This window comes from Geotrypetes seraphini, chromosome 4 (genome assembly GCF_902459505.1).
Source record: "Geotrypetes seraphini chromosome 4, aGeoSer1.1, whole genome shotgun sequence".
NCBI classification, from domain to species: domain Eukaryota; kingdom Metazoa; phylum Chordata; class Amphibia; order Gymnophiona; family Dermophiidae; genus Geotrypetes; species Geotrypetes seraphini.
In genome coordinates this window covers 179,600,878-179,618,428 of record NC_047087.1, presented here as the reverse complement: position 1 = coordinate 179,618,428, position 17,551 = coordinate 179,600,878, and the positions used below count along the sequence as shown (strand labels likewise).

The 17,551-nt window shown below is 43.2% G+C and overlaps 2 protein-coding genes across 5 annotated transcripts in view; both read left to right on the top strand.

Annotated features, from left to right (window-relative positions):
• CCDC102A (coiled-coil domain containing 102A) overlaps window positions 1-17,551 on the top strand; it is a 175,852-nt gene that overhangs the window by 138,897 nt on the left and 19,404 nt on the right. For all 4 annotated transcript variants that reach the window (XR_004539245.1, XR_004539244.1, XR_004539246.1 and 1 more), the window contains one exon: window positions 5,937-6,040. Coding sequence is in view for 1 of the 4 variants with exons in the window: in XM_033942379.1 (XP_033798270.1) it covers window positions 5,937-6,040 (104 nt within the window). In the remaining 3 variants the exon portion in view is untranslated. The remainder of the gene's footprint in view (window positions 1-5,936; window positions 6,041-17,551) is intronic.
• On the top strand, window positions 16,031-16,455 carry LOC117359493 (ubiquitin-like protein FUBI). The gene has a single exon (XM_033942380.1). The coding sequence runs from the start codon at window positions 16,034-16,036 to the stop codon at window positions 16,433-16,435; it is 402 nt and encodes a 133-aa protein (XP_033798271.1). The 5' UTR covers window positions 16,031-16,033; the 3' UTR covers window positions 16,436-16,455.

Below are 17,551 nucleotides of genomic sequence, written 5' to 3'. Positions count from 1 at the left end.
TCTCCGCACCCTCAGACAAGCAGGGGCAGCTCTGTGTGCTTTTAACTTCGGCACACAGCTGCCCCTAAGCAGTATTTTAGCCGCGGTTTCATGAGGCAGCCTCGGGGCCTTTGATAGGCCGGCGCACATCGCATCATCAAAGCGGGCCGGCCTACCAAAGGCCCCGAGGCTGCCTCATGAAACCGCGGCTAAAATACTGCTTAGGGGCAGCTGTGTGCCGAAGTTAAAAGCACACAGAGCTGCCGCTAGCCTACATAGAGGAAACATTTGCTGGAGAGGGAAGGAGGGAAGGGAGTAGGGGTACTCCTAGACAAGGGAGGGGAAGGGGCTACTGCTGGCAGGGGAGAAGGGAAAGGGAAGGGACGAGAGTTACTGTTGGATAAGGGGAGGAGGAAAGGGAGAAGGGGTACTCCTGGACAAGGGAGGGGAAGGGGCTACTGCTGACAGGGGAGAAGGGGAAGGGATGAGAATTACTGTTGGATAAGAGGAGGAGGAAAGGGAGAAGGGGTACTCCTGGACAAGGGAGGGGAAGGGGCTACTGCTGACAGGGGAGAAGGGGAAGGGATGAGAATTACTGTTGGATAAGAGGAGGAGGAAAGGGAGAAGGGGTACTCCTGGACAAGGGAGGCAAAGGGGCTACTGCTGACAGGGGAGAAGGGGAAGGGATGAGAATTACTGTTGGATAAGAGGAGGAGGAAAGGGAGAAGGGGTACTCCTGGACAAGGGAGGGGAAGGGGCTACTGCTGAAAGGGGAGAAGGGGAAGGGATGAGAATTACTGTTGGATAAGAGGAGGAGGAAAGGGAGAAGGGGTACTCCTGGACAAGGGAGGGGAAGGGGCTACTGCTGACAGGGGAGAAGGGGAAGGGAAGAGAGTTACTGTTGGATAAGAGGAGGAAGAAAGGGAGAAGGTACTGCTGGACAGGGGAGGAGGAACATTTGAAGGAAACAGCTGGCAGGGAGATTAGAGGAGGGGAAGGAATCAGGATGGAATGGAGAGATCAGCTGAGGGAAATGGGAGAGACAGAGGAATGACAAAGTAGAAAGAGATTGATGCTGGGAAGGGGGATCAGATGAAAAATAAGGAAAGAGGGACAAAGATGCTAGATCTGGTGTAGGAGAGAGGGGCATAGAAAGAACGCAGATACCATATGGAAGGGGGAGGGGTAGAGGGCAGACAGTGGATGGAAAAGGCAGATGCTGGATTGAAGAGACAGAGGGCAGACGCTGGATGGAAGAGAGTGAAAAGAAGATGAAAGCAGAAGCCAGAGACGACAAAAGGTAGAAAAAAATAATTTTATTTCTATCTTGTGATTAGTATATATCAGATTTAAAATATGTATCCTGCTAGAGCTGATGTTAGACATAACTGGGGAGTGCAAAGCCCAGGCAGTGCGTCTTTAGCTTCCAGCTGGCTTAGGGCTCTCTCTGACCAGGAGGCAGTTGCCCTAGTTGCACTCCCCCTAACACCATTCCTGCCATGTGTGACTGTGGTATTCTGTTAGCATGATATTTGTGTAGCATTCTGTAATAATTTGGCTTATTCAGTTTTCTTGATAGTAGAGGGGATATATGTGAAGGGGAGGGGAGACGAGGGTTTTGTTGATCCTTGCCCTGTATTATTTATATTTATAAAATGACAATTGTACAGAATATTGTTTCTTTTTATACTTTAATAAAATATGTTCAATGTAAAATCATAACTATTTGAGGCTTGTGCGGCTGGGATCAGATAGTTAACGGGACGGAGCTCGCGGGGACAGGGCGGCAATGGGTTTTTAAAAAATTTCAGTCTTATTAGTTTGCCGGTCCACGAAATAATTATTTTATTTCCGCCGGTCCATAGGTGTAAAAAGGTTGAAGAACACTGCCCTACAGTATCATGGGACTCCTTACTAACAGCAGCAGATCAAGTACGCAGCCTAGGTGTAACATTAGACGGCCACCTGTCCCTGTCCACCCACATATCTCAAGTAGTCTCTACCTCCTTCTACTACCTCCGCCAACTGAGAAGGATCAAACCCTACATATCCACACCTGACCTAGCCCAACTCCTCCACGCCTATGTCCTTTCCAGAATGGATTACTGCAACTCCCTTTTTAATGGAGTAGCCAATAAAGATCTCAAGCGCCTCCAGCGGGTATAGAATGCAGCAATCCGCCTCCTGCACAACCTCAACTACCGCGATCCCATCTCCCCAGCCCTCCGCGCAGAGCACTGGCTCCCAATTATCCAACGCTGTGTATTCAAGGCCCTGGTAATAGCACATAAAAGAATTTACGCCACCACCCCTGCCTACATAGAATCCAAGTTAACCCTGTACACCCCCACCCGCCCCCTCCGCTCGGAAATGGAGAAACACCTATGCATCCCCCCAGGAAGGTCCCTCTTGTCAGAAACCGCCCAAAAACGCTCCTACAGCCACTTCATCCCCCAACTCTGGAACCAACTCCCCCCACAAATCAGATTACAGAACTCATTGATGACCTTCCGGAAAGCGGTAAAGACCCTCCTTTTCAACTAAAATTACAACCGCAATCTACCCCTCACCCCCCTAAACTCCCCCTCCCTTATACCCTCCCTTCTCCATTCTGATCCCCTATTTAAATTGCTGTATAGTCCATTCTTAACCTGTACTTAAATTGCCGTATAGTCCTTGTACTTAAACTACTGTAAAGTCTTTGTATTGTCCAAATGTACTCCATAATGAATGTTTGCTTGTAGGCCGTTCTGAGCTACTGGGAGGACGGGATAAAAATCTAAATAAATAAATAAATACATATATATAAATATTATAAACAATAAATGCTTTTATACATTTGAAAAAAGTATGCTAAATGGATTGAAAGAAAATAACAGGAACAATTGTCAATGTGATTTGATAAAAAAAGATGTGTTTCAATCAATGTAAACTGCTCTTTGTAATGAATGCTTACCAAGTACAGCAAACAGGACAATAAACCAATAGATAAAAAAATTAATGAATAAAAATTTTTTTTAACCAATTGACAAGAAAAATTGTGTTGATACATTGGTTACATTTAAGCTTCCAAAGCGTTAATTCAATCAATTATTCATAGTATCAATTTACCATCATAATCTTACAAAAAAATGTATTTATTAATTAATTTTTTTATCTATTGGTTTACTGTCCTGTTTGCTGTACTTGGTTGGTAAGCATTCATTACAAAGAGCAGTTTACATTGCCAATGTGATTTGATTAAAAAAAGATATGTGTTTCAATCAATTTATTCCTGTTATTTTTTTTCAATCCATTTAGCATACTTTTTTTCAAATGTATAAAAGCATTTATTGTTTATAATATTTATATATATATATTTATTCATATGTATATCTTTTTATGTATTCTTTTAGTTCACTATTGTCCCCTGAGGAAGGTGACGCCGCCGAAACTTGGATCCTAGTCGGGACTTTGTTTCAATATTTTTTAGATGTTTTACTTTTAATAAAAGACTCATGACCATTAGCTGGTTTTGACATCTCTAGTGCCTCTTTTCATCGTTTGCGTTTGTTTATTAAAATTTTAATATACCATATACCATTCTTTAAAACAAAGCAGTTCACAATCTAAATCTCTACATTCAAACATTAAGCGATTCAGTAACAGGATAGAAAAGCCTAAAAACCATCATTCAATCAAAAATCTCTCATACTGACCTAAAAGGGACAGACTGTAAACCACTTATTTGTGGCATGTTAAAAATAAATGGAATGTGAAATAAGAATAGACAGTTCAGGATCCAAGATGGCTGCTGCCTGAGTGATTGGGAACACGCCGCTGACCGAAGTACTCCAGTTACCTGTTTTCTGGCTGGCGACTGCTGTTTCCAGCTTGGTTGCACTCGTTCTTGGGACGCAATGCTGAAGAGGAGAGGCAGGAGTGTTGATGGTGCCTTGTGGCGCTCCGAGGGGCCGTCTCTCGGCAACATTGAGGATCTGCTTCAGAGAATGCAGGGAGCTGTGTTGGTGACTCTGGTTGCTAGCCCGTTGAGGATCCCGGGTGCGAGCGAGACCGGCGGGATCTCTCTTGGGCCAGACACCACCCTTAGCCCGGAGATCAAGCACCACCTCCTCCACCACAGTCGGCCAGTTCTCCCAGGGGCCAGGAAACCCCAGAAAAAGGGGCGGTACTTTCCCCAGAGGCGGACAATTCAACATCGGGGAGCCTGGAAATGGAGATCCCGGTTCGGGTAATCTCCGGGAAAGATTCTGTGGGAATCATAACAGCAGGAGGAGGACTGAACCAGAAGGAACAAAACCCAGGATATCCTAAGGAAGGTGAGAGACTATGCACTTCAATACAAGCTTCTTTTGGGATAGGCCTGCTGAGGTGACCTTAGAAGCCCTTTGGGACCTGGTAGCAAATTTTGGGAAGGTAATTAGTCCCAACTTCCAACAGATTGAAAATAAACTTATTCACCATTCAGAAGAATTAGAAAAATTAAAATTGGACATGATTTCTTCTAATAATTTACTTCAAAAGACCCAGCAGGATATGGTTTCAGTAAAACAACTCCAGGAAACTATAATTAAAGATAATTTGAATTTAAGAAGAAAAGTAGAGTCATTAGAGAATCAGGCGCGTATTAACAACTTGAGACTGATAAACTTTCCAAGAATAACTATGGTTACACCTAGAGATATGCTTAGGAGATACTTATTAGAAATTTTAGAAGTTCCAGAAGGTAATCTTCCACCATTTTCTCAAGTGTACTATCTCCCTAGCAAAACTCCACACCAACAGCAACCTGAGCCAACTGAAAGACAAGCCTTGAATATTACTGAGATTCTGGAGAAGTCAGACATGGAGGTGGTTACACCTGCAACATTAGTTGCTACATTGGCACTTTCAATTGATAAATCTTGGTTGTTGGAAACTATTTTTAAAGAACAAACAGAAGGAATTTCATGGTTGTAAAAATTCAAATGTTCCCTGATGTTTCAAGGGAAATGCAAAAACGTAGACGTGATTTTCTTCTATTAAAACCGGGGGTCACCTCACTAGGGACTACATTCTATTTAAGACATCATTGTAAGTGCATTGTCCGTTATCACTCTACTAAATATGTATTCTTTGAGCCTCAACATTTGACCAATTTTGTGGCTATGTCCCATCTGGACAAGGAGAAAATTCAATCTTGAGCTCTATAGGAATAGCATTATTTCTTAATATTGGTTGGATTTTTTTCTTGTTTTTCTTGCTATTAAAACTCTTGGATCTAAAGAGGACTTGAGCTAATTTCACCATAATAATTCTTTTTTTTAAATTGCTTAACATCTGTTAAGTATGGATTATATGATTGTATATGCTTTGGTTAAATTTGCTTTCTGTACAATTGACATTATATTGAAATCAATAAAAATACTTAAATAATAAGAATAAGAATAGACTCCTACCAGACATCTTTTAGAATTGCCCTAATACTGGGCAGGGTTAGTAGTGCTGAATTGGAAGTGAGGATGAATAGACTGGATGGGCTTTATCTGCCAGCATACTCTGTTTTCATATTGTGTTTGTGTATCCCTGAAGCCGAAACAGTCATTCTTAGCATGCCATCACCACTCATCCCATTGTATATAGAGTAGAGAATGACACAGGGACAAATTTTTCCCCATCCCCATGGAAACTCATTTTCCCATCCTGGCGAGTTCTTTTCCTATCCCTGCCCCATTCCTGCAAGTTCTGTCCTCATCTGCACAACACTTTAAAATCATAAGTGTTCGAGGCTTGTGTGGTTAAAGGCAGAGTTTACAGGAATCGGTCAGGGACGGTGACAAAACTCGCAGGGACGGGGAAAAATTTGTCCCCCATGTCATTCTCTAATGTGGAGCCACTGCTATTTTCTGTGCCCTTCTGATTGTGTGTGTGTGTAACTCCTTTTCGTTTGTGACTTTGATTCTCTATGTCTGCAACAGTTGGATGACGCTCACAACCAGACTCGCAAGCTTCAGAGATCCCTGGATGAACAGACAGAACAAAATGAGAACCTTCAAGTTCAGCTGGAGCATCTCCAGTCCAGGTAAAACAGAGACTATGGAATATTAGTCACTAGGTTTGTACTCACAGACTGGGCAGGCGGTGTGAATTTTTTGTTTGATTTGATATTTTTTGTTTGATATTTTTTGTTTGATATTGATAAAAGTCAATATAATCTTGACACTTGTAAAGATAAAGGGATACTGAAAATTATGGGCTTCTTTTACAAAGCCGCGCTAGGGCCTTAACGCGCGGAATAGCTCCTTTGAGCAGGCGGTAGATTTTCTGCTAGCACGCACTAATCCGGTGCGTGCGTTAAAAACGCTAGCGCACCTTTGTAAAAGGAGCCCTATATCGTAAAGCCAAAAGGAAGTGATACACAAACAAACAAGCTAAGGCATTCTTTTCTGGATTTATATATATTTCATAGATGAACCCCAATTTTTTTAAATATTACCCCATGGCATATGTGCAGAAAAGGGGGCAGATCTATACCTGGGCACCTCCATTTAGGTGACGTGAAGATGCATGGTAGGCGTGTATTCTATAATGGCACTTGAGCACACAGATTATGAGATAGAATCCTTGCATAACCTGGTTTCAACGTGGCTACTGGCTAGCATTCATGTGTCCACAGTTAAACCATATCACATACTCAATCAATACAAGCAATTCCACCTTCTAAAATATCAATGCAACCGTAGGTTCAACTTCAGCTGGCTGGAATCGTCATAGATCCGAACACTGAAGCGAACAGAATTTTTGTTTTACTTTTTTTTTTCTTTTTTTTTAATAGCACACCCATGTGTTTTCAGTTTGTCTTCGTTGTAAATATTTTTGTTTTGCAATCACGCCATAATAATAAGTTAGTACTTAGCTTTAGCTTAGTAGTTGAAACAACACCTCATCCAACGAACATTCGTTTCACTTTCCTTCTTCAGGGCTGAGGTGAGTGTTAAACCAAGACGCGCTGCTGGCGCTACTCCGTTCGGCATAATCGCTCTGAAAATGGCCGCGGCGTCCTCTCATATTTAAACAGGGCTCTGACTCCTGAGGACGTCACCCTCCACAAAAGGGAGTCGACGCATGCAGGGAGACAAGCGCTCAAAAAACTGCGAAATTCTACAGCTGATCGAAAGCACACAGTCTTTTTTTTTTTTAGTCAAGGTTTGTTTATTAAAGTTTTAAATACAAAGCATGGAGTAAAACAGACATGAAAAACTGTCAATAAGAGACATGTATGCTTGTAGAACGTTAATGCTATCATGCTGAAAAACCAACAACAGCTCAAATAAGTAACAATAGTGAGAGCAAAGTATGTCTCCTATAAAAGTAGAGAACATCCGATTTACAATCATAAGCATGAAAATAACGATAAATAACGATAAATAAATGAACATAAGGAAAATATGCAAAAATGTGAAATCTGTATAGAAAAGAAAAAGTAATTAAGAAGGAAGTGAAAAGCGGAGGGTAGGGAACGGTCTACTCAGGGAGAAGAAATAGAGTGCAGGTAGGTTTTTAGTCGTGACCATTTCTTTTGAAAGGAAAGATATCTGTTGGAGGATTTTGCCAGGTAAGCTTCCGTTCTGTAAGTAAGGCATACTAGATTCCACCATTGGCAATGAGAGGCCTTGGATAAATCTTTCCAATGTGTGAGTAGAATTTTTAAAGCCAAGGAAAGTAGTATGTCAAACAGAAAATGATCTGGCTCAGATATCAGTGGGGAAACCTGGAAGGATTTCAACAAAAGCATTTGGTATGTTAGAGGGACGTTAATGCTGAAGACAGAGCAAATGGTATCCCATGTGGAGGACCAGTATGAGGAAATTGAAGGACAGGAGAAAAGAAGGTGTTTTAAGGAGCCTATTTCTGATTGACAGGTCCAACATTTGTTGGGGAAGGAAGCGTTAATTTTATGTGATCTAATCGGGGTCCATATCGCTCTATGTAGCAAAAAGACCATAGGTTGGAGGATCGATGCAGAGCGAGAAGTATGGAAGGTGGAATGAAATATGTGGGACCATGCGTCATCAGAAATGGAGATCTCAAGGTCTGACTCCCAGGAGGTGTGAAGGTGGGGTGATGGTACGCATAATAGGGATTTGAGAAGTTTATAAAAATGAGAAGCGGAATGGCCTAAAGCTAAGAATTGACGAGAAAACGTGTATAAAGATGGAGCGGACATAGAAGCAACAGGAAGGAGACCAGATTTTTTAAGGGAGGATCTTAATTGAAGCCATTTATAAAAATGCGATGCATCAATGGAGAAAGCTTCCATGAGCTCATTGAATGTGAGAAAGGTGCCATCAGGGTGGCACACAGAACCTATGTCCCAAATATGATGGGAAGACCAATGAGGCCAGAATATGGGTTTTTTATCAATGGAAATCTTTTTGTTATACCATAAAGGGCATAGAGATGATTGACTCCATGGAACGTCAAGGTGGGAGTCAATCATTGTAAGAGCCCTGTGGGTGGACGATATGATGGGGTTATTGAGAAGATTGGGGGAGCCCGAAGCGCCCATAAGGCGAAGAAGGGGGAGTGGGTTAGCAAAGGACGACTCCAAGTGAAGCCAATTGGGCGTATCCTGCAAGGTAGGAGAGGAGAGCCACATCGCCCCTTGTTTCAATATGAAAGCTCTGTGGTAACATAGAAGATCTGGAAAATTAACACCACCCTGACAGGTGGGGGCCTTTAGTTTGCAGAGAGAGATTCTGTGAGGCTTATCATTCCATAGGAATCTAGACATTTTCGATTCGAGTTGTTTGTATATCGAGGCCGGGAAAAGGAGAGGAAACATATTGAAGATATAAGTGATCTTAGGGACCACCATCATTTTTATGGTATCTAATCTACCCCACCATGAGAGATGTAAAGGTGACCAGGAGGAGAGAGTATGCGAAAGTTGGGTAAGAATCTTAGAGGTGATTAAGTGTATGGATGAGCGGATGTCTCTGCCAAATGTAAGACCCAAATATTTGATCCCTTCAGTGACCCAGGTAAGAGGTTGGCTGGAGATGGTGAAAGGAGTGCATGACTCAGTCAGCGGCATAATTTCGGTTTTATCCCAGTTGATTTTATAGCCTGAGATTAGGGAGAAAGAAGATATAAGTTGCATTAAAGAGGACAGTGATGACTCTGGATCAGAGAGGTATAATAAAATGTCGTCTGCATAAGCTGAAATTTTAAATTCAGTGCCCGCTATTGAGATGCCCTTAATGGATGATGTTGATCTGATAGCTACGAGGAGGGGCTCCAAGGCTAGGTTAAACAGAAGGGGGGATATGGGGCATCCTTGACGGGTCCCTCTGTGTAAAGTGAAAGGGGAAGAGGCTTCATCATTTACAATTAGTCTAGCTGTGGGGTCATGATAGAGAAGGGAGATCATGTGAATGAAGGAGGGAGGCAGACCAAATTTAGAGAGAACAGCAAAAAGATAATGCCACTCCACCCTATCGAACGCCTTTTCTGCATCCAATGAAACAAGAGCTTTAGGGTCAGGGTTCGATACGGTGGAGTGGAGTATATGACATAATAATCTTGTATTGTCTGCTCCAAAGCGACCCTTCATGAATCCTACTTGGTCTCTGTGAATCAGACAAGGCATAACTTTTTCTAAACGAAACACTAGAATTTTAGCAAAAATTTTATAGTCCAAATTCAACAGTGAGATAGGTCGATAGTTTTTCACAAGTTGAGGGTCTCTGTTAGGTTTTGGAAGAACAATGATGTTCGCCTCCAGGAAACGATGAAGACCCTGAGGGTTTGAGATTAGGCCTTGGAAGTAAGAGAGTAAGTGCGGAGTCAGGAGGGTGGAGAATGACTTGAAGAATTCTGAGGTCAATCCATCTGGGCCCGGAGCCTTGGCAGAAGGTAAGGAGGCAATGGCACGCTGAATTTCTTCTGAAGAAAGTGATTGTTGTAGACATTGACGTTGAGGGTCAGTGAGAGTAGGTAAGTCCAGAGAGCGAAAGAAGTCAGGAATTGAATTGCTAGTTGAGGAGGTTTCAGACGTATATAGATCTTTGTAGAATGCATGGAAATCATTCAGAATATCCTTAGTGGAAGTGTGAAGAAGACCATTGGAGGTTTTGATGTGGGTGATTCTTTGCTTGGAATGTTTTCCTTTAAGGTATGTAGCCAACAAACGGCCCGCTTTATTAGCTGAAGAGTAGTATGTAGCTGAACGGCGAAAGATTGAAGCTGAGGCAAGAGAACTGAATATTTCATTATATTGGAATTTAAGAAGTTGTAGTTTTTTATATGTGGAGGAGTCATGGCGTTGATATAGCGAGGTTTCATAAGAGTGAATGTCAGACTCAAGTTGGGATAGAGTGGATTTGCGCTTTTTAAGCTGAAAAGCAGAATAGCTGATTATTTCCCCTCTGAGCCAGGCCTTGTAAGACTCCCAAACAATGGAGAAATCCGATACTGAGTTAATGTTCGTGTCAAAGAAGGATTGAGATTCTTTATTGAGATGAGTGATGAAGTCAGAATCATGAAGAAGAAAATTGTTTAGTCTCCAGTGACGAGAGGAGGAGGTCGCTGACCACTGAAACGTACAGGAAACAGCTGCATGATCCGAAATTGTAATATCATGGATCTGAGACGATGAAACAAGATTCAAAACATCCTTGGATCCCAAAATGTAATCGATCCTTGAGTGGGACTGGTGTGGAGCAGAGTAGAAGGTGTAATCCTTCGTGGATGGGTGAAAGATTCTCCAAATGTCAGACCACCCAAAATGATCCATTAATTTGAGAACTGCATTTCGAGCACCCAGTTTAGCTGGACGACAGGTGGAGGATCTGTCAATGAAAGGATCAATGGGAAAGTTGAAGTCCCCAGCGAAGATTGTGTGAGACGTTAGTGGAGTTGTACTCACGGTCTGGAAGGTGAGAAAAAAGGAAGGATCATCAGTATTTGGTGCATATATGTTGAAGATGTTGATAGGATGTCCTGCAATTGAGCCTTCTACCAGAGACCATCGGCCGTTAGAGTCAAATTTGTGAGAGTTAAGTTGGAAATTGAGTGATTTTTTCATTAAAGTAATGACACCATTTTTTTTGCCCTGGGCAGGTGCAGCAAAGCAGTGCTGGACCCAACCTCCGGAAAGCTTCTGTGCTTCCTCAAGAGATAGGTGGGTTTCTTGAAGGAGACAAATGTCCGCATCCAAATGTTTGAAGTAATGTAAAATCTTTTTTCTCTTGATTGGGTTGTTTATCCCTTTAACATTAAGAGATACAAGGTGGATTTTAACCATAAGGTATGGCGGAGATTGATGGAGTCCAAATGTAACTGGCGGCAGTTAGTTGAGACAGGTAAGAAAAAAGAGACGGTAGACCACTGTACAAAAATAAATTAAAAAAGAAAAAGGAAGGAAAAACAGCAGCTTCATGCTTATTGGAAACTGGAATAATATAACAAACGAAGCTCAAAAGATGGGGTCGCATGATGACTAGAGGAGCTCAGCTAGCCACGCCACAGCCCGCCATATGTTGAGTCAGGAAACTGATGAAATAAAAATACAGCCCTTTGATGTGATGAGATTGGAAATTCAAGGCTGGTGATGCAGGTCAGTGCATTGCACCCACTGATTCATCCAAGTATTTTTGTAAATCAGTTGGAGAGTCAAAGTTTTTGGTAACATTATGGTAGGTCACTCTCATCCGGGCAGGATAGAAGAGCCCGTATTTCGCACCAATGCTCCTGAGTTGAGGGCGCATGGACAAAAAGGCCTTTCTTTTTTGTGCCGTGGCTTTGGAGACGTCAGGGACAAACATGATGCGCTTGCCATCCATATTTAGATCAGAGATGGATTTTGCAGATTGCAGGATTTGAATAGCCTGTGGATAGCGTAGAAGTTTCATTACAACAGGTCTTGGAGGTTTGGATGGTGAGGGAGGGCCCGAAGGGACCCTGTGCGCCCGTTCTATCTCCAGCGGAGGAGAAAATTGTGTATTCAGAGCTTTGGGGATAAAAGAGTGCAGAAATGACATCATGTCTGACCCCTCCGAAGATTCTGGAAGACCAATTAGGCGCACATTGCTCCGGCGCATACGGTTGGAGATATCCTCAAGTTCATTTTGTAAGAAGGAGATTTTTGAGAGGTCACGTTGCACTGATAGGTATTGGGTGTCATGAGCTGCTAACCTCTCTTCCACGAGGTCTATACGAGCGTTGTGCTGTTTGAGCTGCAGCATGATGGTGCTCATTTCATTTTTTATGTCGGCGGTGGCAGCGAGGTTTTCTTGCATGAGTTCACGCAAGATTTGTAGGTCGCCCGAAATAGAGGCAGAAGCGCCGTGATCGCCGGCTCCGGCGGGTGGGGCCTTGGCGGGAGACGGAGGCTCGTGCTTGGAGCGTTTGGATGCGGGGTGTGAGGCGACGGAGGCTGTGGCAGGCGCGGGGTCCGACTTACTGTTTTTAGAAGTCATTCCGACACGTGTTGGTAGCGATCGCTGCCTTAATTTCGTGCTCTGCAGGGCTGTAATGGCGCGAAACCGGCGGTGCTGGAGCGGAGCGTGAGAGCTAAGCAGCCATCTTGGTCGCTCGCATGCGACGCCCCTCAAGCACACAGTCTTTTAACATAAAAAGCCTTACTCCACAACAGACTACAGCAAAAAGTTACAACAAGTTTAAAAAATAGGATTAAAAAGGCATTAATCCGCCACTGCCAGCCAGTCATTATCTTCATTCAGACCATGGGGAACAGTCATGTTGGCTTGAAAAATCCATCTTAATTCTTTTCTTGCCAGCATTCTGTCGGTATCAGAGTTAAACTAGCCATAGAGCTAGCATAAGTGTAGGCACCTAAATTTGACAGGATAACTTAGAGTATTCTGTCAATTATGTATGCAACTGGGAGCTCCGCCCACGTTCCACTCAGGCTCCATCCATGTGTATGCCTCCACCCACCTTGTATGTATATGTAAGTTAGACAACAGGAAGGACAGTGGAAATGACAGAGTAAGAAAAGGTATGTTAATTTAAATCTTCACTTGATTCAACATGGGCCATGTTTTGGCTAAAGGGCCTGCATCAGGAGTATGAGTCAAGTGGAGATTTAATTAAAGGATATTGAAACACCTTTTCTTACTCTGCCATCTCCACTGTCCTTCCTGTTGTCTTATGCTTTGTGTGGAAGAATGCTCTTCTGTTTTGTTTCATGTAAGTTAGGTGCACTGTTACAGAAAAGCAGTTAGCTGTCCCTTCCATAGGTCATTTTACACTCATGGGCATCACTGCTAATCTTCTATATACATTTATGTACATAAGAACATAATAGCCTTACTGGGTCAGACCAATGGTCCATCAAGCCCAGTAGCCTGTTCTCACAGTGGCCAATCCAGGTCACTAGTACCTGGCCAAAACCCATAGTACCTGGCCAAGAAAATGTGGGTACCTAGGAGTTGATATTCAATAGTTTATAGTTTTTTTTAAAATTTATAGTCAATCTTTAACAAGGCGGATCACCAAATCACATACAAAATAAATATCACAAAACATACATATAAAATCAAACCATAGAACAATTTATCTTTGAGCCATACGGCACGTTTTCTTCTAGATGACAACTAACTCTTCAGCAGCCATACTTCATTTGACAAAATAGATGCCCCTTCAGGCAATTTTTTACAAATACTCAAATTCCCTTGCTGCCTTACCTAGGCTGGAAGTCTGTTCCAAACTGCGGTAACCTATAGCTGTTAGGTACTGAATGCTACAGTTAACCATTTATGTGATAGCTTGCTTTGCAAACCCAGGAATTCAATGTTGGCTCCCAGACATGGCTTGGCATTGAATTTCTGGATTTAGCGCTTGTGGCGGTCAGGAAAACGCTGAGCGCTGCCAGCTGAATATCGACCCCCCCTGGATTATAGAATTGTCCCATATGTTGATCTGTTTAGGAACTGAGTGCAGATGGAATGGTAAAGTGCGTGCATAGTTTATAACATAACATCGAACTTATAAACCGCATAACCGTAAGTTCAATGAGGTGAACAAAAGATTAAAAATAACATAACCTAAGGATGATTTAAATTGGTTCGTTAAATATTTTGAAAAAAGATGAGTTTTCAATTGAGTTCTAAAGTGCTTGTAAGAGCAAGTAATATGCAACAGTGGCCTAAATTCCCTGTCATAGAAAGCAGCCTGAAATGCTAGTGTACAGTATGTTCCAAGGATTTCTTGCTCTTACAACCTTGAGCAGACGTAAAATTAAACAATGCGTGTGATTCTCTCCTATGTTTATGGAATGCTATGAGAAATCTATTGGTCATATAGTTTGGAGCAATATCATACGCAACTTTGTAACAAAGACAACCCAGCTTAAACAAAACATGGGCCTCCACTGGAAGCCAATGCAACTCACAGTAGAAAGGAGTCACATAATCATATTTCTTTAGACCATAAATTAATTTGGACCCCCCCCCTGTATTTTGAATCAGTCTAAGCCTAGCCATCTCTTTCTTGGTACATGTCAAATAGACACTGTTACAGTAGTCGAGAAGACTTAGAAATAACAATTGACATTTAGGCACCTACTTGCCCCTCCTAACTTCTTGGAAGTAATTTTGAAAGTGAACACCCATATGAGAAGTTCAAAAATATGCTTTTTTTTTTTTTTTTAAATATAAGCAAACAGAGGCAGCTACAAGTGCATAAAAATTCTCAAGCACAAATTTCCACCTGCTCTTAAAAAAAAAAAAAAAGTATAAATATGTGTTCCCTGTGGTGATTTCAAGACCAAAAATGCAGCAAAGTCTGAGAGGCCTCAAATGGTGTCAACTCCGGAAACTGTTGACCATGTCCAAGACCTGATTTGGGCAGATCGGCAAATTTTGGCTAAAAAAACAATTGCTTAGATGCTACAGATATCCAGGGAACGTATTGGATGTATAATCCATGTGCAGCTGGGTATGCAGAAGCTGTCAGTCAAGTGGGTGCCCACAGGGGCAGCGGAATGCTCTCTTGTTTGGGGGGGGGCCATGGTGCTCCGCCCTAGCACCGGTGATATCGTGCGGCAGCTTCAATTTTAAATGATCGAGCAACTGCTGCGCAGCATCAAGAAGAAGGCCTGCCCCCGGAAATCTTCATTCTACTTCTGGGGGCAGGCCTGCTCCTTGAAGTTGTGTGGTGGCGGCTACATGATCATTTTAAGTTAAATCCTAGGAGTCGGGAGGGCGGACAGGCGGGGTACCGGTTTTTGGGGAGGCCATGGCCTCTGTGGCCTCCCCTGTTCTGACGCCTATGGGTGTCCAAATGTCTGAATGCTGATGAGAAATGACATTAAGTGGACACTTCCAAGTTGATTTTGCAGCATTACACCACTATGTTCCTGAGAGAAAACAACAGTCCATGCCATGGCAGTATTCAATTTCTCCAAGGCCCAGGAAATTCAACACCCAGGTTGTCAGCAGGAAAGATCATGGCCACAGTGTTTTGGGATAAGGAGGGTGTGTAATGACTGACTTTCTTCCAAGGGGCCAAAGAGTTAATGCAGAATACTACTGTAACTTGCTGTGCCGATTTAAGGAGACAGTGAAAGAAAAAAGGAGAGGGAAGCTGCAGAAAGGAGTTCTCTTTTTGCAAGACAATGCACCTGCTCACAAAGCTGTCAAAACGATGAGTTGAGGTTTCATTGCATAGACCAGTGTTCTTCAACCTTTTTACACCCGTGGACCAGCAGAAATAAAAGAATTATTTTGTGGACCGGAAAACTACTAAGAATGAAATTAAAAAAAAAACATTTCTGCCCCGTTTCCGCGAGCCGCAGTTATGATTTTATATTGAACGTATTTTATTAAAGTATAAAAAGAAACAATATTCTGTACAATTGTGATTTTATAAATACAAATATACAGAGCACGGACCAACAAAACACCTGTCTCCCCTCCCCTTCACATATATCCCTTCTACTATCAAGAAAACCGAACAAGCCAAGTTATTATAGAATGCTACACAGAAATATCATGCTAACAGGGAAGGGGGAGGGGCCGAACGGAGCAGGGCAGCTCAAGTGAAAACCATGCAGCTGTTTGTGCGTGCACAGAGCCTGCACACCCTTGAGGTGTCTGGCCAGGAAACTGTAGCCCAGTTAAAGGCTTGCGTTGAGTCTCTTGAGGGCCTTGCTGCTGAAGACCAGGTGCTGTTGCTGGGCGGAACACCCTTAGAAGATAAGGCAACTCTTGAGCAATGTGGCATCAGCGCACTAGCCACCCTGGAAGTTGCTGGCCGTATGCTGGGAGGTAAAGTTCATGGGTCTTTAGCCCGTGCTGGGAAAGTCAGAGGTCAGACTCCCAAAGTTGCCAAGCAGGAGAAGAAGAAAAAGAAGACAGGGCGTGCCAAGTGGCGCATGCAGTACAACCGTCGCTTTGTCAATGTGGTTCCAACCTTTGGCAAAAAGAAGGGGCCCAATGCTAACTCTTAAAATATCTTTCTATTTGCTATTTCCAATAAAGTAGATATGAATATCAAAAAAAAAAAAAAAAATATCATGCTAACAGAATACTGCAGTCACACATGACAGGAAAAGAGTTAGGGGAGTGCCCCCTGGTCCAAGAGAGCCCTAAGCCAGCTGGAAGCTAAAGAAGCACTGCCTGGGCTTTGCATTCCCCAGTTATGTCTCTAGCAGGATATATATTTCAAATCTGATATACTGTAATGACAAAATAGAAATAAAATTATTTTTTTCTACCTTTTGTTGTCTCTTGTTTCATCTTCTTTTCACTCTTTTCCTTCCAGTATCTGCCCTGTCTCTTCAATCTAGCATCTGCCCCTTCCATCCACTGTCTGCCCTCTCCCCCTTCCATATGTATCTGCCTTCTTTCTATGCCCCTCTCCCCTTTCCATCCTCTCTCCTTTTTCCATCATTCATTCCAGCTTCACTGCTTTCTTCATTTTTATTTCTCCTACACCAGATCTATCATCTTTATCCCTCTCTCATTTCTCTGCTGACCCCCTTTCCAGCATCAATCTCTCTCTACTTTCTCATTCCTCTCTCTCCCCTTTCCCTCATCTGATCTCTCCATTCCACCCTGACCCCCTTCCCCTCCTTTAATCTCCCTGCCAGCTGTTTCCTTCTCCCTTCCCAACAGTAACTCTCTTCCCATCCCTTTCCCTCTTCCCTTCCCAGCAGCATCTCTCCTTCTACCTTTCCTCCAGGTCCAGTAGCAGCTCTCCCTTTATCCAGCAGCTTCTCGGCCTCCAACAGTGACTTCCTCCCCTTCCAGCAGCTCTCAGTACTTGCCTGCAGCAGCGATTTACATAGGCAGCCTTGGGTCCGTTGCCTTCTCTGAGGAAGGAGGAAGTTGCCGGTGAATCACTTCCCTGGCAAGTACGAGAACTGCTGGGAGGGGAGACAGCCACTGTTGAAGGCTCCCCATGATCTTGCTCCCGCGCACGCTGACCATCTCCCTTCCACCTGCACCTGTAGCTCTCTCCCTTCCACCTGAACCTTCCCCGCGGCCCTCTTCGGTGACTCGGCAGGGGTGGTGATCAAGATAGACTGCCGATGTCGGGACCTTCCCTCTCTGAGTTCCGCCTA

Excerpts from the sequence above, each read along its gene's own strand:
- LOC117359493 (XM_033942380.1), top strand. The coding sequence starts at position 16,034 with ATGCAGCTGTTTGTGCGTGCACAGAGCCTGCACACCCTTGAGGTGTCT.